General features: G+C 42.6%; 1 protein-coding gene across 1 annotated transcript in view; it reads left to right on the top strand.

The window, feature by feature from the left end:
* DNAI1 (dynein axonemal intermediate chain 1) overlaps window positions 1-26,749 on the top strand; it is a 146,138-nt gene that overhangs the window by 26,037 nt on the left and 93,352 nt on the right. The window contains exons 10-12 of the mRNA XM_065861043.2: window positions 2,827-2,911; window positions 4,582-4,699; window positions 6,764-6,807. Coding sequence (XP_065717115.1) covers window positions 2,827-2,911; window positions 4,582-4,699; window positions 6,764-6,807 — 247 coding nt within the window. The remainder of the gene's footprint in view (window positions 1-2,826; window positions 2,912-4,581; window positions 4,700-6,763; window positions 6,808-26,749) is intronic.

Below are 26,749 nucleotides of genomic sequence, written 5' to 3'. Positions count from 1 at the left end.
ACCAGGAGGACTCCAGGGGATCTGTTCTTTATACCTCATAACTCTGACTTTTACAATGCTGGAGAGAAAAGCGTTCATTGCTTTTCTCTTTTTTCTAAATCAAATTCTAACCCTTTCAACACAACACTGTTGATTAAACTTATTCAGAGCAATGTGCTGGTGGCACCGATGACATTTTTATAGTCATGATCCTATTATTGCTGGACAAGTGTTAGCAAAGGTGAATTGTTGTGGCTTTTTTTAAGAAGTATTTTAGAGAAAGACAGATCTTATTGTGGCAGAAGCAATAATGGCAACTTAAAGTGAAGGGAGAAATCCCAGCAATTTAGAGTACTGTTTTCTACCTGAGGTGTTTCAAGGATCCTCTTTCTCTCCCTCTTCAATTTCTCTTAATACTTATGAATTCACAACATCTAGGGAATATCATACAATGTTAAAGTTTAAAAACATATTTTCTTGTGCCTTCTTGAATTCTGAACATGACAGTAGATGCTCTGTGCTGGTCTCAAGAAGTCCTCCCACAGTTGAAGGGAAAGCCTGAAGAACAGGACAGTTGCCACACTGATTTGCATCAACGCTCTAACCACAAGTGAATGTGTGAGGAAGGATAAGAGCACAGCAAGAGTATATTCCAGTTCCAAGTATTCTTTCAACCTTCAACTATTTTCACCTGTTTCCTAAGCTTGCTGTGCTTTTGCACATAGATGGAACTACTTGCTCAATCTTCCTTGAAACCGTGTAAAATTCTTGCATCTGCAACACCCTCTGGCAAGAAAGTGTACAGATGTGTCATTCCTCTGTAAGAGTCACTTCCTTTTGCTTGTTTTGAACTTGACTTCCACTAGCTTCACTTGACACCCCTACTTTTAGAGAAGAGACAGTGAACAGTCAGTCCCTGTCCATCTTCCCTGGGCCATTTAGGATTTCATAGAGCTCTCTCATATTGTCCCAAGCCATCTATTCTCCAGACTGGCAAATCCCAGACTACCCAGTTTTTCCCAGTACAGAAGGTATTCCAGACTTGGACCATCCTTGTTGCCCTCCTCGGACCTTAGTTCTGAATTCTATTTTACCCTTTCTGAGATGGGAGAAGCTGACTGAACACATTACTGAAGGTGCAGGCAAACCATGGGCTTATAAAAAGTGTTGCAGATTATAGAATTGCTTTGTTTTTCTCCTTTGTCCTGTCTTTTTTATATAGTCCTTTGGGTTTCATGCTCCTTGAAGCAAGACTCTCAGTTTCCCTTGAATCTGTGCATAGCCCAAGAAAGGAGCAGGGGGCTGGGACGCACAAAATCTGAAGTCATGTTCTTGGTTCTGACTGTGACTGCACAGTGTAGTGTTGGCAAGTCATTTAACTTTTTCTTTTCACATTCAGGGCACTCTCTGAGCTGTGTCAAGGATGACAAGTTTCTTTTCAATGTCATCACTGTGGGGGAAATCTTGCTGTGCCGGCAGCTACCAGTCCCTAGCAGGGGTTTGAAGATAAAAGGCTTTGAAACACTGATGGGGATTTGGAGCAGTGGTCGTAGATGAGGATTCAGGTCCATGGAGCAGCGTGCTCATGGAGCACTTTGCATACATCGTGACATTGTCACGTCATTGCACAGAGCTGTACTGGCATCATCTTCGTGGCCAGGCAAGCCTGGGAACTTCTAAGCTCTGTCCTTCCAGTTGCTGGCGCCCATGCTTCTTGTCCTCCTTGGTGGTTAATCCAATTGGGTTTTGCAGGTGACCACCCATACACATACAGAGAATAGAGAGCACATTCACACAAAGAACAGTTAGGAAAAGAGTTTAGTAAGAAGATGGAGAGAAAAGACTGTGGTGATCGGGCACAAGGCTCTGTCAGACAAGCGTAACAACCAGCCACCCGCTGGCAATCAAACAGCCCCTGTTGTGCTTTGTTTTCTCCATGCTGTTGCTTCCTCCATCCACCTGGATTGTTCCCTTTCTCCACCCTTGTCTCCTTCAATATCAACAGCCTGCCCCTAATTACTTTTTCCCCATTGATCATGTTTTTGTTATATCCATACCCAAGTTTGCCATTTCTGGCATAATTTACTAGGCAATCTTAGCCTTACATGATATTACTGATACAGTTACCTAGGGACTGCTGGCCTTGCAAGATACCACTCCCCAAAAGATTTCCAGTATATCAGCATACCCTCACATATGCAGGCTCGTCCACTTGTGGTGTTCCCTGGCCAGGATGATGGGTTTTTCCACAGTATCAAAACAATTTCCACAAGAGCTGGACAGCAAACTGCCCTTTACACGTTGGCTGCATGTTGTATGAGCTTATGGATCTGTGAATACCCAGTGTTTGACTGAAGGATTTCTAAATCCTGTGATCTTTACTTAACAGGTGAGGTCTTAAAGCTCACCAGGCAGGGATGAGAGAACGCTCGTGCTTGATCAAGCATGTATGATATCATTACGGAAGCTGATGAACTATTATCAAGTGAGATGGGGGCGGGATTACATGTGTGCTTTTAGCACATCCCATGATGAGGTGACTTGAATGAGTTGAGGAAGACAAGACTAACTGCGTTCAGAGAAAAGCACCTTCCAATGGAGCTAAATCAGGAGCAAACACGGATATTATCACAGCTCAGCTGTGAATGGCATCTTGCTAAACTTATAATAAAGTAATTGCCTTAACTGAAGTGCCCTTATCATTAGGTGCTGGTGTTAGAAGCTTCACATTTTTCTGTATTCAAGATCAAAGGACTCAAGTTTTTCAGTGACATACAGTCTGAAGGACTTGTAGATAGACAAGAAATACATTTTATTTTCTTTTTTTTTTCTTTTTCTTTTCATCAGAGTGATGAAATTAACAAGATCTCAAAGGCTGCTAGAATAGTGGAGCGGATGGTGAATCAGAACACATTTGATGGCATTGCACAAGGTATGACCCTGCTGGGAGATGCTTCTGACTCAAGCCAGAGCTCCTGGACATGAGTGGCCACAGCTGTACCAAGGATTGCAACAGCTCCTTTGGGGAAGCTGGCTTGTGGTAAAGGAAGCAAACAGGGATTTCAGCAAAAGATGTCAAGGCAGAGGTAAACAGTGGAAGATTAGGGCATAGCACTTTGGCCACAACAACCCCCTGCAGCGCTGCAGGCTGGGCGCAGAGTGGCTGGAGAGCAGCCAGGCAGAAAGGGACCTGGGGGTACTGATTGACAGGAAGCTCAACATGAGCCAACAGTGTGCCCAGGTGGCCAAGAAGGCCAATGGTATCCTGCCCTGTATCAAAAACAGCGTGGTTAGCAGGACAAGGGAAGTGATCCTTCCCCTGTACTCTGCATTGGTGAGGCCACACCTGGAGTATTGTGTCCAGTTCTGGGCCCCTCAGTTCAGGAAACAGAGTGAAGTGCTGGAGCGGGTCCAGAGAAGAGCAACAAGACTGGGGAAGGGACTTGAACACAAGACCTATGGGGAGAGGCTGAGGGAGCTGGGCTTATTTAGTCTGGAGAAGAGGAGGCTTAGAGGTGAGCTCATCACTCTCTATAAGTACCTGAAGGGAAGTTACAGCCAGGTGGGGATTGGTCTCTTCTCCCAGGCAGTCAGCAATAGGACAAGGGGGCAGGGGCTTAAACTCTGCCAGGGGAAATTTAGGCTGGATATTAGAAAGAAATTCTTTACAGAGAGAGTGGTCAGGCACTGGAATGGCTGCCCAGGGAGGTGCTGGACTCACCATCCCTGGAGGTTTTTAAACTGAGATTGGACATGGCACTTCGTGCCATGATCTAGTAAACGGACTGGAGTTGGACCAAGGGTTGGACTTGATGATCTCTGAGGTCTTTTCCAACCCAGTCGATTCTGTGATTCTGTGATTCTGTGATTCTGTGATTCTGTGATTCTGTGATAGCTAGTGCCTTTACGTGAGCAACTGGTTTGTTACGTTATGGCATGCTAGTATCTTAAATGCTGAATATTTGAGAAACAGAGCTGAAATGACCAGGGCTAGGAACCTGCTGACTCACACAGGCAAACAGTACAGTGGACTGTGAGCATGCAAAGTGCATGTCACATCAGCCCTGCCCTGCGTGGGCTGGGGACAGCAGTGTGGTCGGCATTGCCCTCCCTGCGGCACTTAATCCCTCAGCAGGTACTTCCCTCCTGGATGCAGGTGCTGGTGACAGCAGCCAGTGCCGAGCAGCGTTTTGCTGGCATACAGGTCCCAGCCATGTGACATACTCAGCCTCGATATTATTTTGCAAGGGTTCTGTTATCTCTGCTCAGCTCCCTCCTGAAAGTCTGCATCTAGCTCCGGGAGGGCCTGAGGTCACTTCTCACACCGCGCCTGTGCTTCCTTGTTCATTCTTTGTCTACTTTTAGACCATCGGCTTTATTTGTGTCAGGACTTGGTGCTTAGTAAAATGCATTTACTGGACTTAGATACTGGTTTTGAGTTGAGGCTTAGGGACTGAGACAGTTTTTATACTAACAATTGAGTTGTGCAGAGGCTGTGAGGATAACAGTGTTTTTTAAAGCTTCTCTGGTACTGACCTATGCAGATATATTTTAGATTTATTCACCAGGACCTTGTCCTTGATATTTTTTTTTTTGTTTTAGATTTTAAATATTTTGAGGATGAATCGGATGAATTCAGAGACCAGAAAGGAACCCTCCTCCCACTTTGGAAGTTCTGTTATAAAGGAACCCGTAGACTTGCAGTTACTGCCATCTCCTGGTAAGGCTCATCGTTGCAAACTTACTCTTGGCGAGGGAGTGGAATTGAATGTCATGGCACCTTACAAGGCGGAGCTGGTTTCTCTGGGAACACTGTTTTGAGTAATAACAATCAGGTGCTTTGTCAGCACCTAGACATGCGTGGTGCTTCTGGATGCAAAGCACCTTGTGTAAGGCTGAATGTGGCAAGCTTGTACCATTCAGCAAAAGGTGAAGGCACAGCGGGCTCTGTGCAGCACTAGGCTAAAGTAAGTGCAGTTAGCGGAGCAAGGAAGAGTTGTTTCTTGGGAAAGCTGCGTTAGTCATATCATATCTTTGGACACTATGCTATAGGAATCAATTCTGAAAAGCCCAGAGGAGGAGAAGGAATAGTGACTATATTTTTGACAACTATCAACACAGAAGTATTAAAGTACCAGAAAGTGAAACGCAAACATTGCATGTCCCGGATAGATATTGCCATAGACTATAAGATGCAGAGGCACTGATACCAGACAAGAGACCTTTATGCATGGTACATACTCAGTTGCTGCCCAGACAGCAGTGCTACTTGTATACTGGGGTCTTGCACAGTTCAGTTTAGTAGGTATTTCCCCTGCAGTCCGTGTTTGCATATTTATTCCTGCTCAGTCCAAAATGATCACTCATACTTTGAAGCCAACTCTCTTTTTCTGCAATGTTATTGCCATAAAAAAAACCACTCACCATCAAATGGAACGAGTCCTTCTACTTTTTAACATGCTCGGTCCTTCCCAAGCTGGCTTAGTTCATGCACTGAGCATGGGACATGCACAGTCAGCTCCTGCCCTGTGCTCCCGTGTGCTCCTCCTCTCAGTTGTTTGTGGGGCAATGTGAACACATCTGTGTCTTGCCAAAGAGGATCTATGGAGAGACAGAGCAGAATTGCTCTGTCCTTTCAAGCCACCGCAGTAATGATGTTTTAATAGAGTATCAAGAATGCGGTTGTGCGAAAATTACAAAATAACAGTAAAATTAGATGTAAAATTGGGAGCAAAAGCATCTGGTATAGGTAGTTTTTGCCGCCGTTATTCTTGTCTTCTGGAAATAATAACAGAAAGATGGCCCTGAAATTGGAGGAATGATCCCAAATTGCCTTATGTGATAAGCTTTTCTAATTTAATTTTTCTTTTCACATTGTTAACAGTGATGGTGCATTCAGTGGTTAGAGCAAGAACATTAGAATGCCTAGTTATATTCTCAAGTGAAAAAGGAGAAATGAAAAAAAGAAGCAGTTTTATTTTATCAATTCTGAATAGCAAGTGACAGAAAACACTCATTAGAAAAATTTCACATACATTCATTTCTCAGAATTGTTATCCACTGGTTGTGCTCTGTGAGCTCAGGGACAGCAACAGTACTGACCTTTGTCTCATGAAAGCCCTACAGGGTCAGTCCACACACGGCGGAAGTTGTGAGGAAGGTAGATGTTTTTCAAATAAAGGGATTTTAGAAAACATACTAGATGGCTAATTGCTCATGGTCAGGATGCCTCAACAAATGTACCAACCAACTGGGTCAGAAGGAAATTTTCTTTCCTGGTTTGTGGGAATGATCATGAATTCATGAACTGATGGTTGTCTCTTAAAGCATCTCCCGTTACTTAACAACAGGTAGGGAAAGTAGATTTATTGAATATTATTCTGTTATGGTTTAGAAGCTCCTGTTTTCTTTCCCCTGAAAGATGGAAAGGAGTGCATTTCTGCCTTTTTCCTTTCCTCAAAGACCTCCTTTTTAAAAGTAAACTTTCTCTTATTATGAAATGGTTGAGAAGTACTGGAGATTGACATCATGTCTGTCTGTGGCCTTTTTATACTTTTCATCTGCTGCTGGGGTCTTCTGATGTTCTATTTTGTATGCATCTTGTGTCTGGAAGAATTGTTCATGCACAAACTTTACTAGTGCATATGTTCAAAGGGTCAAGCCCTCAGACTGCATGCAGTCCTGTGAGAATGGACTCTGATGTTAATGTGTGAAACACTGTGCGTTTCTGTGGAACTATGTGGTTAATAATTAATGCATTATTATGTATATTTTCTCATTACAGGAATCCAAAGTACAAGGACCTATTTGCAGTGGGGTATGGCTCTTGTAAGTAACAGATGCAAAAGAATCATTGAGAGATTTAACATATTAAACAAGTGCACTGAGGTAAAATAATATACTACTCTGGGGCATAGATTGCATCTCATAGCAAGGACTCACCTAATTTAAAAGCAGTAAATTGAGATTTAACTCATGATAGGGATTAGGCCTCTATATTCTATGACATAAACATTCAGAAATGCATAGGCACCATTAACCAGGGTTTTTGGCTTATGACAGTGCTGACTCTCCCTTTTGTGAAGGACTTGCCTCTAAAGCACCACTTAATCCTTTTAATCTTACTTGGTGGGCTCCGATTTCTTCATTCCTGCCCTTCTAATTGCTGAAAGACCACATATGTTATATTTTGCCAGAAGCTAATGAGGAGAGACTTCTCTAAGTGTAAACTCATTGCTTTCTTGTTAGGAGACGCCTTCCAGGGGTGTCTCAGAGGATAAGCTCTTTATTAGGACATATTAGGTTGGGATATTGTGAAAAGGCACTTCCCCTGCTATAGTGTCTGGGAGTGGACATGGGATAATTTTGAGTAACAATGAACATAAGGCTTAAGGGTTGCTGTGTTACTCCATATTAGTCTTTATGCAATACTACTGCTGTCGTGTTAAAGAAATGGAAAACTAACAATTTGATATTTTCTCACTTTTTTGTTGTTGTTTTGCTGTGTGCATTCTATCTACCTGCTCAGTTTACAAATATGTATATTTATTTTTTTAGCAACGTGGGAATCTATATCAACAACCTTGCATTTCCTCCTGCTCAGCATCTCTTGTTGCTTACAGACACACTCACTGCTGTATTCTGAATTCCTGTCTTCACGTTTCCCCCTTTACTCCTGTGTAGATGGATAGTAATGCAACCATGAATAAACATTCTGTCTTCCATTATTTCTCACTCTTCCAGTTTCTAGCTCTACCTGAAGTACTGGATATCACAGGGCACTGCATTTGAGTAGTTCTCCTCAGGGACCACTGCTTCCTAGGGAATTCCCAAAGGGAGGAGATCAGTTGTGAGAGAAGTGTTCTTGGGGTCTTTCTTGCCCAGGTAGTGTTGGCTCCTCAATGTTATTTTCTCAGCAGACTACTCACTAAATTTTTCAGATCCCCAGAATGTGCTTCTAGGACTTACCATGACTCTACTCCTCTCCACTGTTAGCAGCTGCTCTAAAGTCACATTGCTGGCATTTTCATGTAGTCATAGTGACCTTCAAGCCTCAGCTTTACATCAGATGGTTGTTGTTAATTAACAAGGGAATACAGATGAATGACTGAATTCCCAAACTATTTTAAGTCTCCACTGGCTTTTACTCAGAGCTTGTGAAGATCACAACAGTACCCAACCTGCTCATCTCCAGGGCATCTGCTCCTTGTGAAGATGTCCTCCCAGATCTTACCATTAACTTTGACACAAAGCAGAGAGGGGCTGAGAAATGACAGTAACCCAAAGACAGCAGAGCCTTCTCCTTCCTTCAAGAAGAGGACAAACTACAGAACAGTCAGACTACAGTCATTAGGTTTGTGGGAAGGACTAGGTGTTTAGATTCAGTCAGTCTCCCCACTGTCTATAGCAGGAGAGGTGTCCTTCCTCTCTGATTATGAATATTTTGTGTGTTTAGTAAATCTGACTACTCTGTAGGGCACTAAATTTTCCATCAGGCTTGAAATAAAGATCAGTCATGGTGCTACAGGTAACCAGTGGCTGAGAATTGCAGATAGCGTGATTAGGCACTAAAATTTTTGCCCTAAATGCCTCAACCGTAGGAATTCTTTGTGGAGGAGCCAAAGAGAGGACCTTACCAGTGGCTACATCTTTGCCCACCAGCCCTTTCAGTTAATCTGTATGTGCTTGCAAATTACAGGTGGATATTTTGGTGGTGTTCTTTGTGCTGAAAAGATAGAATCTGATGTTGAATATTCTGAACTGGAAAGGCAAGTTACTTGGTATTTATTTTAAGGGAACCATTTTGTTTTGAATGGATGCTGAGGGCCCTGAGCTGTGATAAAATGACTAATCAGATTAATTGTTGAGAAAATGTAGTGTTGCGATAAAATGCTAAGCAGTGGGCTCCAAGGCAATCACTGTTATTCAGAAAAGTGATCTTGAAGTCCTTCAAGTATGTGTTTCTTGTCAAACACATCATAGTGCTGAGCAATAGTCAAAAAGGCAAAATAAAAATTAATGACAATTACTATTAAAGAAAAAGAAAACAATACTTCTGATACAGTGGAAACAAAATAGAAAACTACATATAAAGCAGAAGTAAGAACAACAATAGAAAACTAAAAAGAAAACAAAACGATATTCATGGTAAACGTATGTCTTGGTTACTGTGTGCAGTTCTGGCTGTGAACTCTGAAGAGGAATGTCTTAGGCTGTGGAAGGACTGGAAAAGTCCCAGAAAAGAGCAGCAAAGATGAACAGAAATATATATGATGACTTTTGATAGGAGAGAATAAACAGACTTGGGCTCTTACAACAGACAAGGTAGTGGGACATGGTATGATCTGTAGAATCCTGAGTGGCATGGGAAAAGTGAAAAGTGGTCAAATGCTCATTATTGCACATAACAAAGCATGAGGGAGACCTTATGAAATTATTGAGTAGCAGGACTAAGACAAATTTAAAACAGTATAATATGATACGTAAAGAAATTGTGGAACTTTTCTTCCTTCCTTTGTGATCTGGAGGACAGAGATACGTGTAAATTCAAAAGACGTTAGATAAGTTCATGGATGACCAGTTTCCTGTTGGAGGGACAAACCATCTGATTCAACAAGTTCATAATTGTGAGTTGCTAGAATCTTTTTGTGCATGCAATGGGATAGACCTGTCTTTGTGGAGGTTCTTAGAGTATTTAAGCAGTTGCAACTCAGTACTTTTTTGGATAAGATACTTGGCTACAGGTACCTTTGTTGTGATCCCCAATAGTTATTCTTACGTGTTTCTCTGTGCTCCGACAATGAAACCAGATGGATTGTCTTCATTTATGCTAGCAAGGATTACATTCTGCTTGCAATGTTGAAACATTTCAGTTTGCTCTTAAAATGACATTTTTCTCTTGAAGTTCACTCCATCTGAGCCCTGGAAATGTTCCTGTTAGTTTGCCAAGGAGCTTAAATTGGCCTGACAATCTCTTTAATTCAGCAGGCAGCAGCTATTCTAAAGAGCAGATTAGGATCAGCCTTTGCAAAAGAAAGCATGATGAGGAGTGCTCAGGATCTTCCTTGCCTTGTACAGCACAGCAAATTCTAATTGTGCTCACATCCCCTGTGCTCAGAGAGTGTAGGGACTGGGCAGTGCCTTCCCACTACCCTGCCACCCCGGTGCCGCAGGAGAGATGCGAAATCAAGGGTGGTAACCTCCCTACTTAGCCTGTTCAGACAGTTATTCTAACTTCTTATACCAAACGAGACTCTGATGTGTGCTTTATGGCTTGTGCAGAAGTATTTGTTCTTAGTATTAATTCTGCCAGGGTCCGTTTTGCCAAGGGCATTACACAGATGTGGAGGAAGGCAGACCTTAAGTCAGTGGCTTGCCATCTAAGTGGACAAGAGATCCAGGAAAATTCTTATCCCATTTTATAGTGGCCAAGAGAGGAGCCAAGTAGCCCTGTGGAAGGGATGGTCTCTCCCCATGGACTCTAGAGTGAGCCTAGGCACAGCACTCAGCGTAGACGCTTGTCTCCTAGATGCCTAAAGTGAGGAGAGATGAATCCGGGCTAGAGCAGCTAATCCTGGAGTCACACAAGGGCTGGGATAGAGCCAGGAGCGGAACACAGATCTTTGGGTCCGCGGTGGCCATACTTACATCACCAGTCTTTTGTGCAGCATGCATTTGGGAGCACTGCCAAGATACAGTAATACGTTTGTCCCACTGCCCAAAGTATGCTTTTTGAAACAAAAGGCCCCTTGTTTACTGTGAGTGCATTTCACTCCAGCGTGGTGAGTTCTTTACAAAAAGGGCCCTAGCCTCTCCATTTCTTTTGTATCCCATTTCTGGAGTTTTCACCACTGATTTATTTGGATGGGGTTTGTGATGCTAATGGCGTTTCTTTGGCATGAAACAATCTCTTCTGAATAAGGAAATATTGTCATGGTAATTTGCAATCCAAGATCTATGCTCCTTGGCTGGCATTAGTTTTTATTCCCATCAGGAGGAGCTATCTTTCTGGTTTTGTTTTTGCATAAATGAGCTTGCTAGGTTCCTGTCTAGACTGACAGCCTGCAGTGAAGGGTTCAGAGAGGCCATGATGGGTGCTGGGCTTGTGTTCTGCCTTGCTGATGGGAGCACTATGAATACAAACCCAGGTCTTAGCAATCACCTCAGTTCATGTTCCAGAAGCAAGTTTGCCTCTGACAGCCTTCCGAGATGGTTTTTTATGTGCAGGTCCATGTGTCAGCACATGACTTGAGTAGGGAAAAGCAGTATTTGTATGGCAAATGTATTTTATCCTGCTGTTTCTTTGCACTCAGTGAATGCAACTTGCCAGTCACAGGATGTGTGAGGAGTACGGACTCATACCCAAAGTGCTGGAGATCTGACTTATCTGACTGAGATATCTACTCAGTTCTTCACAGTGACCAGTATGAAATGTGGAACAATGTAGATAGAAGTAGACCATGGAAAGATGTCTATACTGCTCTAGCTTTCTTGTGTAAAATCAACATGGGCATTGCTAGTACATGGTCCTTATACTGGTGTGTCTGCATCCAAAGTAACAGTTGTTATGACTCCATGACTGAACTAAGTTGGTGTAGAATCTGGGCCAGAGCTTTCACAGAGATGAGCTGGTATTTAAAAGATGTCCTGAGGCTCCCTGGTGCTGAGGAGTGATGGCTGAACATTGAGACCACAGGACAGCTGTTGTTGGACTCTCCTGCAATGTAGCAACAGATAAGCATAGGAAGACTGGGTATACCTACTGGATAGTCTTGTATTTTCCCATTTCTCAAATGCCCTCTGTAATGAACATGAACAGCCTTTTATTTACTGCCCTCTACTAGTTGAGACTGGTGCATGGTTACTGCCGTAAGGGTATTCCTGAATGAGACATGCTCAGGTTGCTTCAGAGGGAACAAGGTGAGGAGAAAATGAGCCAAGTGGCTTTATCAGCAAGGTGCTGCAGCTTCCTACTCACCTCTCTGCTTTGTAGGCATTGCTTTCTCTGTTGAGGGTCTCACCTCTCAGCAATTCCACCACTATTGAAGTCAACTGAATCTATTAATCCTCAGTGCTCCCAGAGCACTTAGCACTAAAGGATCAGCACAGCTCCTCCAGGAGCTATCTCCTCAGTGACACTGAGAAACATTCCCTTCAGGAAGGACACAGTACTGCAGGTGGGATCTCACCAGAGCAGAGTAGAGGGGCAGAATCACCTCCCTCAATCTGCTAGCCACATTCCTTTTCATGCAGCCCAAGATACAATTTGCCTTCTGGGCTGCAACTGCACGTTGCCAGCTCGTATTCAGTTTTCTGTTTGTCAGTACCCACAGGTCCTCATCAAGGCTGCTCTCAACCCATTCATCACCAAGCCTGTACCCATGTTTGGGATTCCCGCAACCCAGGTGCAGGATCTTTCACGTGGTCTTGTGGAACTTTGTGAGGTTTGCATGAGCCCGCCTCTCTAACCTATTGAAGTCCCTCTGGGTGGCATCCCTTCCTTTTAGATTATCAAGCACACCACTCAGCTTGGTGTCGTCTACACACTTGCTGAGTATACACTCAATCCCACTGTCCATGTCCTTGACAGAGATATTGGTCCCAATAAGGACCCCTGAGGAGCACCACTCATCACTGGTCTCTGCGTGGTTATCAAGTAGTTGACCGCAGCATGGAGTGTGACCATCCAGACAATTCCTTATCCACCAAGTTATCCATCCATCAGCTATATGTCTCTCTGTTTTAGTGACAAGGATGTTGTGCAGGGAAGCGTCAAATGCTTTTGCACAGTCCAGATAGATGACATCAGTTGCTCTTCCCTTATCAACCAGTGCTGTAGCCCCATCATGCAAGGCCACCATATTTGTCAGGCATGATTTGCCCTTAGTGAAGCCATGTCAGCTGTCACAAATCACCTCTGTGTTGTCCATGTGCCTTAGCGTGTAGTTTCCAGGAGGATTTGCGCAGAGGTGAGACTCACCAGCCTGTAGTTCCCCAGGTCTTCCTTTTATCCCTTTTTAAAAATTGGGCTTATGTTTTTCCTTTTCTAGTCACTAGGAAATTCACCAGTCTGCCACAACTTTTCAAATATAATAGATAGTGGCTTAGCAACTTCATCTGCCACTTCCCTCAGGACCCTTGGATGCATCTCATCAGGTCCCATGGACTTGTGCACATTCAGGTTCCTTATACGGTCTCAAACCTGATCTTCTCCTATGGTGGTCAGCACTTCCCCTGCCTTTTGAACTCTGTGAACTGGGCGGCATGACTAGATCGTCTGCTGCTGACCCCTCCAGTAAGTTCTTCGGCACTAGTGAATAAGAGATTTGGCAGTTCCTCTCCTCTGGTTGGGCTCTCCATCACCTGTACTAGGAAGTTACTTCAACACACTCCAGTAGTTTCCTAGACTGCTTGTGGTTCGCTGTGCTGCTTTTCCAGCAGTTGTCCAGGTCATTGAAGTCTCCTATCAGGATCAGGGCCTGAAAGCCCTCTTCTGATAAGAGATGCCAAAGTACCCCATATGTAGGTTCTTCCAAGGGAAGGAAATTTATTAGGCACCCTGTGCTCTGACACATTCAGAGGGTCGTTCTTACCTCATGATGCTGTAAAGAGACATTGAAACATTAAAGTCTTGGCAATCTGAGTTGGGACAGATGCTCCTTGACACTAGGTGTAGGATCCTAAAAATGCAAGAAAGATGCTTGTGCCACACCTGAGAAGGGACTTATTGTACCACTACAGAATTGCGCCCTGCACTCCCAAGTACCTTCTCTTCAGCTATGGACAGTCTGTTGATTAAGGTAAGCTTGCAGAAGGTACAAATCTCGAAGCTGAGTTACCTATCAGGATAACATTTATTCCTGACACTGATAGAAGAGCAATCAAAGCATTGAAGCACTAGCTGTGATCATTGCTCTCTTAAGGCAAACCTGTAGATGTTCTGAGTGTGGGGAGGGCAGTATTCTTCTTGGAGTTAAGAAAGAAAGTAATGGACAACAGGGCTCGATCCCATCCTGTCTTCATGTGCTGGCTGGAGGATTTTTCTTAAAAGTTGGGTCAAAGCTAATGTTTTAGAATGATGCTCAGTTTTGTTGCCAAACTCCATCTGATCGTGAGTCTTTCATCTCCCTTAATGTACTGTTCTAACTTTGAATTGGTCTGCCCTGTGGTAAATGGTATTTCATTTCAAGGGTGAATTTGTCTTACATTTTCAGCCATTGGAACTCATTATTCTCTTGGCAGCAAGCTTAAAAAGCCTTTCCAGGAAGTCCGTTCTCCAAAAGTGGTGTAAGTGCCCATATGCATTGAAGAAGACATATCTCATTTTTCTCTTCTTTAGGCTGAACTCATCAGGCTGTACTCAAGATATGTTTTCCATCTGCTATGTTATTTCAGTGGACTTTGCTTAACCTTTCTCCAATGTAGCCACTTTCTTCCTGAGTGCAAATGCCATAACCAGGCATATTCACCTAGTTTTTCTTTTATGCATACTACCCACTGTCATGTCTTCTTCAGGCTCCCTCAGCAGACATTTTATATCATTGTTTAGATCAAACGAGAAGTATTAATCGATGCTGGACTAAGAACTGATGCCTGGGAATCTGCCCTAGAAACCATCTCTGTTTATTTCTCTTTCTGTTTACAGCTCTCCTTTAGGATCTGTCAGTGAGCCAGTTTTTAATCCAGCTAGTGTGTGTTCTGCTAATTCCATGTCATATAAGTTTTTAAATCAAATATTATGATGTACTTAACTGAATGCCAAATGAATACACAGATATATTCTTGTTAGCACAGTTATTGCATCAGTCATCCTGACAAGACGGATGGCAGCTTTGACAAGACATTTACCCTCTCTATAGGTCTGGGGATCTAAGTAATAGGGAAGATAATTCAGCAGGACTGTGGTTCTCATGCTGAAAGAACCTTACTGCATACAGATAAGGTCTGTGATCATTAATTCATATTAACTGCTTGTTAGAAACCATAATGCTTTATCTGATCTTGAAATGTGGATAAATCCTTCGAGTTTTCTATGAGATCTCAGTCAAATTATGGAAATTAGAGGCTACGGAGCCTAGCTCTCTGAAACTCAGAAATATGTTAGAAAGTCATAGAAAATAGAACTGATGGTAGGCAGTCCTCATGACAAGGACAGAAGTGTGTGTTTGAGAAGGAAAACCTAAAAGCCTGTTTAAGGAGAGTCAGTGTTAGAAACTGTACAAGATGGGTTTTTGTGGGTAATATTCTCCTCTGCAGTGGTAGATTTAAAGGCTGTGATGCAGCATGTGGAAATCAGTCTGGACTGGATTTACATAACAAGTTGCTATTAAATTGGGTATTTTTTGACAAATGAAGGGAGAGCTTTAAGTAAAATAAGTAAGTGCATTGAATACTGCCTAACAAATGGAGGTCTCTGAAGGAACTCACAGGAAGCCTTTTCCAGGTGGCTTTGGAGATGTTTGTATATTTAAATTATGTTCCCAGAACAGGCATAGAATAATTCTGGGAGCAGAGCAATACCACAAAAGTCTGGTAGAGATTCATGTGTCCCACACACCTCAAAGAGAAGTTCATATTACAGTTTTGATTCAATTTGCTATTTGGGCTACATTTGTGTAAAATACTAAAATGATATAACAGATCCCAGCTTTGGAAAATGTCTCTGTGCTGGTTCAGAGGCACGTGCCCAGCACTGCTGTGAAGCTGATAAAATTAAATACTACATCAACGGTGAAAGATCCAGAGGGTCCATTCTGACTTTTTGGTAACAGTTTTGAGAACTGTCTTGTGCCACCATGGTGACTGAATGTTTCCTTTTAGCTGTGAATGTAGTGTTTATTGACATTTTGGTTATTTGTACTGTAAACTGAAGGACTGTCAGCTTTTTCAAATGCTGGTTTTGCCAGTTATTAATGTTAGTTGATACAATAGTTAATGATATCTAACTATCAGTAGTGGATTTATGTTGAGGGAAAAAAGATACAATCACAGAAATAAAACATAATATTTGCTTAGTTGCTGGTGATTTAAATTTATTATATTTGTTAAATCAGGCAGACTGAAGCCCCACTAAGTAATATGCAAAGTTGCAAAGGGAGTGGAGCATCTCTCTTATGAGGAAAGGCTGAGGGAGCTGGGGCTCTTTAGCTTGGAGGAGACTGAGGGGTGACCTCATTGATGTTTATAAATATGTAAAGGGTGAGTGTCAGGAGGATGGAGCCAGGCTCTTCTTGGTGACAATCAATGGTAGGACAAGGGGTAATGAGTACAAACTGGAACACAAAAGGTTCCACTTAAATTTGAGAAGAAACTTCTTCTCAGTGAGGGTGACAGAGCCTGGCCCAGGCTGCCCAGGGAGGTTGTGGAGTCTCCTTCTCTGCAGACATTCAAACCCGCCTGGACACCTTCCTGTGGAACCTCAGCTGGGTGTTCCTGCTCCATGGGGGGATTGCACTGGATGAGCTTTTGAGGTCCCTTCCAATCCCTGACATTCTGGGATTCTGTGATTCTGTGCAAGGAATATTGCATACAGAAAACAAGCATCAACAGAATAAGCACAGAGAAAAAAATTAAAAGATTATTTGTGAATTGTGAATTGTTGAAGAACGTTTGCATGGACACTGAATAACGCCACTTTCAAAAAGAAAGACTCTGGAGGAGACAGGCCTGCTCTGTATTAACTTTTGAGTGCTGTTTGTGCTATGCGATTTTTAATAGCTATAAGGAGTTTTCCATTTCTCCATTCTATTAATTAAAAGAGGCAGCTGGGGAAAAAACAGACAGGAAATAAAATGTAGTGGTCAGATGCCTCTGAGGGAAGCATATCAAAAGTCATTACTAACTAGGCCTAATGCTAATCACTGTTTCCATCCATGAAGAACAAATAAACCGAAAACCACTGTGGATAAAATGTTTTGATGAGATAAATATCTAGGAGCTGATAAGAAATGAAAAAAATTAGACCAAAGAGTGATTTAGATCCTTTTGAGGAAAGAACAAGGCATCACTCTGCCTTACAGTGTCCAAATTTATGTTCAGAGAAACTGAAGCCATGCAACCATATAGTGGGGGGCCCTGTCTTGAGGAGCAATGATTTGAAAGAAAAAAAAAAAATGCTTGTGATAAAACTCCAATGCTTTATTACATCAGAGATCTTTGGGTCTGCAGAGATGGGGGTTTGCAAAGTAACTGAAAGGTTGAAAGAGCCTTTTTTATTTAGTGCTGGAATGACCACCCTGGAAAGTCATACTCACCACTGGTGACATGCCAAGGAGAAGGGTGATAGACTGGGAAGGGTTCAAAAAAGAATGAAAGAATGATCTAAGAACACGACGACCGACCTGGGAAACAAATTGAAGGAATTTTGTTTGTTCAGCTTGTCAAAGAAAAGCTAATTAGGTAGCTGTTTTGTGGTCTGTTACCTCCCTGTATTGGGAAAGCAGATCGTGTAACAAAAGGATCTTTAATCTGCCAGACAAATGATGTAACAAGATCAAAGAAAAGCTGAAAGTGCATGAATTCAGGCCCTACGAAGTGCGGCTTTCTGATAGCAGATGGGTAATTGAGAACAATTAATTTGGCATGTGGTAAATTTCTAACCTCCAGAAATTTTAAAATGTGGAAATTTTAAAGATGTGATATTTGTCTCTAAGTTTTGCTCTGTCGCAGCCATGGTTTTTTTTTCATTTTAAACAAGATTTAATGTAGAAAAATCTTATGTTCTTTATAGCTTACATTCTTCACGAGTCTATTTAATCACTCTTCTAACCTTTTCAGAGGTTGCTGATGGCACCGTCTCTTGTTGGATGCTTTAAAGTTTCTTTGCAAAATGTCTGCATCTTCCTCCATGGTCTGACAGTCTTTGAAAAACCTCCCTAGTGGTACCAGTGTTAGAAATTTAAGCCATCATATATCTGGTTTATTGAGATAACTAATTGCACTCAATTAAACGTAATTACATTGAAAATTACAAGACTTTAAAATCTGTTTTCCAAATACCAAATATCTCTTACCACACATACAGGCTCTGGGAGTGTGAAATTGACAGTACCTATTATATTGTCAACTCTGTTAGTAAATATAATAAGTATAATACATTAAGTGAATCATATGAAAGATTAATTTCAGTTGGTGACTAAATAACTGATTTGTAATTTAAATTCTGTAATTTGCCTAATTTTTCATAGCCTTAACCTTTTAATTCATTTAATTTTAAGTCAACTCATAACATCATCTTCTGCTTGAGTATTTTGCTAAGCATAAAAAAGTAAAGAGCTCTGTTGATGTGTTTTGGGAAAACAATGAATTAACAGATTTTACCAAACCTGGGGATCAAAGGAGCTGCTCAGCCATCCAGTTGTGTCTCTGTTGCATTGCAGGCCATTAACTTCCAGCCACTTACCTCTCTGTCTAGCCCAGTTAGTTTGTTTAGTGCATTTTTATCCACAGGGGACTAAACATTTTTGTGCCATAGAGTCTTACCTGTTTGATAAAGCCAGTCTGACACCTTCCCTTTCTTAGCTTTTTCCCTGGAAACAGCTACATTAAAGTTACTGTGGCAATTCTATTTTTAGCATTTGCACAACAGAAGCCAAACAGAGATAGGTTAGGTCTCTTTGTCATTGATGTGAAGGTGATGGTCTCATAATGAAAATCTGCTAAAAGACTTTTCACCTGTCTGTACTGAGAGACCCCTTGACTCACCGAGATAAAATTATCAACCAATATTGAAGACAGGTGAAACAGTTCTACACGCTCTCTCCTAAAAGCAGCATAGAATCATAGAGTAGTTTGGGTTGGAAGGGACCTTGAAAGGTCACCTAGTTCGACGCCCCTGCCATGAGCAGGGACATCCTCACCCAGCTCAGGTTGCTCAGAGCCCCATCCAGCCTGGCCTGGGATGTCTCCAGGGATGGGGCATCCACCACCTCTCTGGGCAACCTGTGCCAGTGTGTCACCACCCACATTGTAAAACATTTCTTCCCCGTGTCCAGCCTGAATCTCCCCTCCTTTAGTTTAAAACCATCACCCCTTGTCCTATCGCAACAGGCCCTGCTAAAAAATCTGTCTCCATCTTTCTTACAGGCCCCTTTTAAGTACTGAGAGGCCGCAATGAGGTCTCCCTGGAGCCTTCTCTTCTCCAGGCTGAACACCCCAACTCTTTCAGCCTGTCCTCATAGCAGAGCTGTTCCAGCCCTCTGATCATTTTATATTCTATTTTAAAGACTCATTTTCTGGAATACAGATGTTCTTATGTCCATGTTCTATAAGATGAACACTGTTTAGTTTTGTATTTCCTGTTCCCTCCAAAAATTAAGTTTATGTTACCATCATAGCTTCACTTTTCCTTAGCAAGACTCCTGGAATCAAGTCTACTTCTCACACTCTAGTCTGAGTAGCGAAAGTATTCTCAGGACCTTGGGGGTAGTAATAGGCTCTGCTGGCCCTGATCACCCTCAACAGCCTTATTCCTTAAGAGCAGTGGGACAAGCCCTGGTTGCTGAAGCCCCTCTACTGTGTTATCATGCTTGGGTATCAGGTTCCCAGCTCTTAGAGAGCAGCCAGTGATCCCAGCAACCAACCCCAGCACATATTCTCTTCCTCTGATAACCCAATGTTTATGTAGATAAATAGCGAAGTAAAATCTGGATAAAACACCAGCCAGCATTCTTTAGCTGTAATGTAGTTACTTATACCAGAAATGTAATTATTTTTCCATATTAACTTGTACTTTAAAGGACTTGGTTTTATTCTGCTTGCTTTATTTTTCATTGCTAAAATCTTGATATGGGCCTCAAAGTATGTTTCCTAATCTGAATACTTTGAGTTCTGTCTGAGAGATAACAGGAGCAAGACAGAAGATCTGGTCTTGATTTTACATTAGGGCTTCAAGGATGAGGTTCACTAATATGGGCAGATTCACAAAGGATGGGACTTTTGTAAAATTATTTTTCCTGACAATAAATCAGGTTTACCTGGCACTTCATTCAGAGGAATTTCGGAGCCTTCATGCACAGGAAGACTAAATGAATTGCAAAGTCTGGTTGGAGACCTGTGGTTAGTGGGTTTTCTCAGGGGTCGGTATTAGGTTCAGTCCTGTTCAGCCTGGATCAAGAGACTGATTGCACCCTCAGCAAGTTTGTTAATGGTACCAAACTGGAAGGGCTGACAACCAGAAGGCTGTTCTGCCATCCAGTGAGACCTGGACAGGCTGGAGGACTGGGCAGAGAAGAACCTGATGAAGTTCAACAGGGGCAAGTGTCGGGTCCTGCACCTGGGGAGGAATAACCCCAGGCACCAGTACAGGTTAGGGGTGGACTTGCTGGAAAGTAGCACTGGAGAGAAGGACTTGGGAGTTCTAGTGGACAACAGGTTGACCATGAGCCAGCAATGTGCCCTTGTGGCCAGGAAGGCCAGTGGTACCTGGGGTGCATTAAGAAAAGTGTGACCAGCAGACTGAGGGAGGTTGTCCTCCCCCTCTACTCTGCCCTAGTGAGGCCACATCTGGAGTTCTGTGTCCAGTTCTGGGCTCTCCAGTGTAAGAAGGACAAGAACTACTGGAGGGAGTCCAGCAGTGGGCTACAAAGATGATTAAGGGTCTGGAGCATCTTTCTTGTGAGAGACTGAGAGAGCTGGGTCTGTTCAGCCTGGAGAAGAGAAGGTGAGAGGGGATCCCATCAGTGTTTATAAATATTTCAAGAGTGGGTGTCAAGAGGATGGGGCTGGACTGCTTTCAGTGATGCCCAACGAGAGGGTGAGGGGCAATGGGCACAGACTGAAGCACAGGAGGTTCCATCTGAATGTGAGCAGAAACTTCTTTACTTTGAGGTGCCAGAGCCCTGGACCAGGCTGCCCAGAGAGGCTGTGGAATCTCCTTCTCTGGAGACATTCAAACCCACCTGGACACATTCCTGTGTGATCTGCTCTGGTAAACCTGCTTTAGCAGGTGGGTTGGACTGGATGATCTCCAGAGGTCCCTTCCAACCCCAACTATACTGTGATTCTGTGACTGAATTTGATTTGTTTGGCCTCCATAGTGCTCCATAAGCATATCAGCACTGATAAATGCCAAGGAGCTAGTGCAGCCACATACGCTAGTTTATGGGAGAGTTTGGTATGCTATGGATTTGCTCTGTTCGGCTGCCAGGAAAAAGCTCTGGATCCAGTGACCTGAGAGCTCTTTCAATTTCCTCTGTTTCTCAGATGCAAACGTGGTTGTGAAATCAGCCACGCAGATAAGGAATGCCATTGACTCCATAAATTTTATTTATTGTCTAATGTGTAGTTTACTGTGATTAATCAGCTCAGTACTATTAAAGCTCAGAAGTTTTAAAGTCCTTTGTAAGAAGATAGAGCCATTGTTAGTCTTTCAGGATTATAGGAATGCAATCTCTGTACTGAAGTGTTACTGTTAAAAAACTCAATAATCATACAAATAATTTGTACAGAATCCTGTTGTGAATTTTTAAAAAGTTAACTGTTGCAGGGTTTGAAATGATCAGGTGATCTGCATTTTTCAGTTGCATTCAGGGTTTTTCAAGGCACTTTCATGGTGAATCCCTGTGTGGAGTCTGTAATTTGGCAAGCAGCTTCCTGGGAGAAAAAGAGGGGGATTTTGTTTGTAGAGGGGTTGCTATAGAATCACAGAATCACAGTATGTTTGGGATTGGAAGGGACCTCAAAAGATCATCCAGTCCAATCCCCCCGCCGGAGCAGGAACACTTAGATGATGTTATACAGGAAGGCATCCAGGCAGGTTTTGAAAACATAGTTGTTTCTATATTGTAATGTGGAAGGTGCTGCAGGAATTCTTAATGAGCATGTTGCTGTGTGACTGAGATGTACTGGATATACCAACTTGGAATAAATTTTGATGTCTTTCAGCTGTAATGCTTAAGTGCCTTCGAACATGCTGCTCTGATGGCTTTGTTTGTGTTAGATTACTTTATATTGTGACAAAGCTTTTGTGTCTGTGCACTGAAGTGAAATTATCTGTGTCCTCTAACTCAAACAGGGAAAAGATAAATGACTATATGTGAAGTCTGCAAATTTGTGATTAGACCTTCTGTATAGATATTACTAGCAGTGGTGTGACTGTCAATACCACACTAGCCAGATGGGCTGATCGTCAACCCCGCTTCCACTTCTATTGCCTTGTTTCTGAACTTGGTTACTCCCACAGCAAAATGCTCGGCACTGTAGGAGGATCTATGCAGAGAATGTAAGTTATACAGCACTGCTGTATGAATCAGCATGAGCAGTATGCATGTCAGTTAAACCTTGGAGTCACATTATAGTGCAGGAAGCTATCAACAAAAACACATAGCATAAAGCATGAGAATTTCCTGTGTGTAACTTCTTTCTCTGACTTGATCTGCCACTTGGTACACTGCATACCATGGTCACCCTTAAAGGCAAGGCCATGTATGTAAATAAATTTTGTTGCAAACCACTATAGGCACAATATCTCTCTATTTGTATGTAGTAGCATAACAAGTATATTAACTAATAGTTGTTTATTTTGATGTCCTTAAAGCAAAATAAGACAGGTTAGTAAAGCAGCCTGTGGGACAGAATTTATGGAGACAGGATGATGGAATATATATGTCTTTGTCTATGATAAAAGGAATGTATTTTAAATTGTTTTGGATGCAACATGAGGACTTATGATGTCTTAGGTGGTTGACATGTGAAACTGACAAAACAGGAAGAACTAGAAGCAGAAGAGGTAATACTAATAAGCATTGGGAGTTCGTGTTTCAAGGAACAGGGAAAATTTCTCTGGTATTTAGGAAATTTTTCCCTGAGGGTGTTATCGTATTGCCAAATCTGATCATTCAGAGATTGCAAGGCAGGCTCTCAAAATCATGAGCTTATTACAAATGATAAAACTTGACTTCATTTTATTCGCCTCCTGTGCTTTCGGAGTGGAATATATTTGGTGTTTTAAAATTTTCCATTATTACCATGAGGGCTAACTATGTCTTGTTCTGAAACAAAGCAGAAACAGAATTTGTGTTTCAATAATGAAGCTGAGGCTCGGAAAAGAAACCTTCCTGCTATTGTAGCATTCCTGATAAACTTGAAGGAAATGCCGGCCCTGTTGTGTCTCCTGTCTATAGGATGACTTGCACAGCTCTCTAAGCAGTGTCCGCTCATGGTGGTAGAGGCAGTTGTTCCCGAGTAAATGGACTTCTGTGATCTGGGTGTGATCCCAATGGGTCCATGGCTGTGCAGATCTAAGGGCTTGCAACTTTTGCCATTTCACATGTCTTGTGAGACCAGGCGGCAGCTTCTTGGAATACAATAGAAAATAATTGGTGAGTCTTGGATCTGTTCCAGCTTTGGTATTTGACGCTTCTTGCTGTTCATTTTCTTCATTTGAAGCACCTGATTTTATCCGTAATGATTAGATTGCTGTTGTGGCTGAACTATTTATGATTTCTTTTTTAACAGTACGTTTCGAATTTGGATCCCCACTGAGAAGAATGAATTAAGTTTTCCGAAGGAAAGTTTGAACTGCGTTTTCAGATTTGCAAAAAGATTTTCAAGATTTCCAACCAAACCCCAAGCCCCACTGGGATCTCCCATACTTTAAAAGCATCTGAGCTTAGCTTCTTCCCTCTTGTACTGCAGTGTCTCTGACAGCCTCTAATCCTTCCAGACTTTACAGCATGCTCTGAAAATTGCAGTTTCCTTTTCTTCTTTGAAACAAATTCTTACCATTTCTTGCATATGGTATTGCAGCTGACAGTATGCGGTCTCAGCCTGAATACTAAGACTGTAATGCTGTTTGTTTAGTTCTGCTACAGCGTATAAATGACTTCAACTGGACTCTCAAGGTAGGTGCCACCTAAAGGAAATCTCAATTAATTTACAAATGACAGTCAGCTGGGGCCGTGTTCTGTGTTGGCCACCAACTGATTCACGTTTTAACAAGCTATTGTTTTCGCAATTTGAATTCTCTTATTTCTTGAATTGCCCATTTTGTTCTAAGCCTCACTAGGTGCCATTTACACTATCGATAAAGCACATTTTTTTTTATTTAACACATATGTTTACATAACTGAAGAATTAGTTAAGAGGAAGGAGGGAATGTGACTTTCAGCTGAAGTAGAAAAAGAAATTGTCAGTTTGGGCAAACAACTGCAGAGCAGGAATCCTGAAAACCACATGTAATGGCTGAGATAACTGGGCAGTGAAAGCTTTCAGTCATTTGGGATGATTACCGCACCTTACTGGTATTTTCTGCGTTTGGTAGGAGAAGGCAAGCAGGCAATATCTAAAATGTCCAAAATACTGCCAGGTTGTATTCTGATTTCATGCCTAGGTTTACCAGTGTGTGTGGATGTGGAGTTATATCTAATTTCTGTTCACATAAGCAAGATCAGAATCAGCCCACTGTTTTCATTGGGAAGCTATTTCATGATGTCTGCCTTCTGCATTTCAATGTAAGGTTTTTCCTTGTTTATTGGAAGGAACTATAAGTTAGTGCATCGTTTTTATGTTAATTTTTGACTTTTGCTGTGTTGGTGTCATACAAAAGTCAAGGTATGAACTTCAAGAATGACATAAAATCAGGCTGGAATGGGACTCTAGGAACAATTTCTCTACATCAGAACAGGCTTAATTCTGCCTAGTGGCTTCTGACAGATGTATGACACTTCAAAGATCAGTATATTAAAGCTCAAGAGGATCGGTACACTGTCTCTTCTTAAGCAGCCTGTCATTGTCAGGCTCACTTGCTGGAGAGAAAACCTGTAAGTGTGCACCTGACTCCCTTTGCAAGAGGGTTTGTACATCTCCAAATCTGAAATTCAGAGGTGAAAGAACAGAGGTTGGACTGGAAATCAGATGTGGGATTTCCAACTTCGGGCAGGTGGGTGAGCAAGGACACGTGCCTCCTGGAGGAGAATCTCCTTTCCTGTGGCTGTGCTGCCTTGTGGCAGCAGGGACCTTTTATTCCTTGTGCAGATGTGCATGCAGAGGGTCTTGCAGCTCATCACGGACTGTGCCCTACCTACATCCCTCTCTCTGGATGGAGGGTCCTGCAGGGGAACAGAACCCCAGGATAGAGTTCGGTTGCGTGAAAACATTCCCAGAAAAACATGTTGGGTTAATGACCAGTTGGGTATTTTGCTCCTGGTTGGGAGATTTTTGAAGGCCACTGAGTTCCAACAGGGCTCGTTCCCACCCCGAACCAATCAAGGAGAGAACTGAGGGCGTGCACAAAGGCTCTGAGGATGCTCCTGCACCTTCCCTCTTGCATTCTATGCAGAGACAGAGCAGAACAGGACACCCAGTGTGTCCCCTGGAAGCTATATCAGCTCCTGTCAATCAGCTGTTTACAGACTGGATCTGTGGGAATGCTGGCTTTGTATAGGCAGAGTCTCTCGTGAAGGCGTTTGGTGTAGTACCATATGTGTTAGTGTTGGCTGGCATCACCTCTGTACTATAAATATCGCTGTTGGATAGTGGCACAGCATTAATTCTTACATGTTTTCATGCCAGTTTTACTTGCTTTCTCTAATCAAATATTTACAAACAATCTCGCTGTGGTCTCTGGCATCATGAGGCAGCTCTCTGAAGGAAACCATTAATTTTCTGCTGTACAGCATCTGCTGATTAGATGCTTTGTGGAGGAAGAACTGATATGAAAGCATAGAAATGAAAACAGCAATACTCCTGCCAAGCACTGTAGCCTGTTGCTACATGTTGCTTTCATTCATCAGCTGATTTTATTCACTTGTCTGAAGCAACGCTAGTGGGTGAATCTGCCAGATAACTACAGACTGTGAAGCAGTGCTCAGGAGCACAGGGGCTTGCCTTCCATGCTGTCTTCTCTCTATACCCCTGCTCCAAACACCAGAGGTCAGCTTTCTACTATTCATTTGAAGCCCTTTCTACTTCACCTATAACATCAAGCTGTTACAGAATATAAAGAAACTAACAAACTATTGAGAAAATGTGACACTCCTCCAGGCCAAGCATGGCTTGCAGGAAGGGTTAAAGTAGAAATACGTATGGGTTGGATAACCTGTACCGCAGTTCTCCCAGCAGAACTGGTTTCTAGCTGCCCTTGCCCTCCAGGCTGGTGCTGCATTTATCCATTTGTTGTTTAGACTGGCTGCAAAGCCAGTGGATGTGATGTGGGGGCTCCTCCACAGTGACCTGGCTGCCTGTTTTAGTTACTTAAAAGGTCTCCATTGCTGTGGTGTCTGAGGTCCTTTCTGCCTTGATTGTCCATATCCTACCAAATGAGATCAGGCAATGCTGCTTCCATTCTTACTGATGAAAAAGTCAAGCCAAGGGACTCACAGAAAAAAACACGTATCCAGAGCTGCATTAATCTCAGATCCTGTGGGGACAGTCCTAGAAATGTAAAGGTCTATTCCAGCAATTTGAGTAGATGAGCAGTGACTCTAGAGGCATTTTTTATATAGAGGTTATTAAACTCAGAGTGTGGCCCAATTAGTGCCATCTCACCATCATTCTGTTCTGGAGAGCCTCTAACTTGTCCCAACCAACCCAGCAGGTAGGTTGCCAAGTCAGCTGTCTGTCTTTGCTGGCTAGTAGCCAGTCAGAGAGCTGGGTCACTGGGCAGCTTTGAGACCTAATCCTCCTTAGATTTAATTTTAGAATGGCTAGTTATATAGATTGAGAGTTATATGCATGCAATATCACCATCACTACCCTGAGCTGACAGTGCCATTTAAAATTATTGGGTTTTTTTAGCCATATCAGCAAGCACAGGGTCACTGGGGCTAGAACA

Source organism: Patagioenas fasciata, chromosome Z (genome assembly GCF_037038585.1).
Source record: "Patagioenas fasciata isolate bPatFas1 chromosome Z, bPatFas1.hap1, whole genome shotgun sequence".
In the NCBI taxonomy this organism is placed as follows: domain Eukaryota; kingdom Metazoa; phylum Chordata; class Aves; order Columbiformes; family Columbidae; genus Patagioenas; species Patagioenas fasciata.
This window is presented reverse-complemented; position numbering and strand designations above follow the sequence as displayed.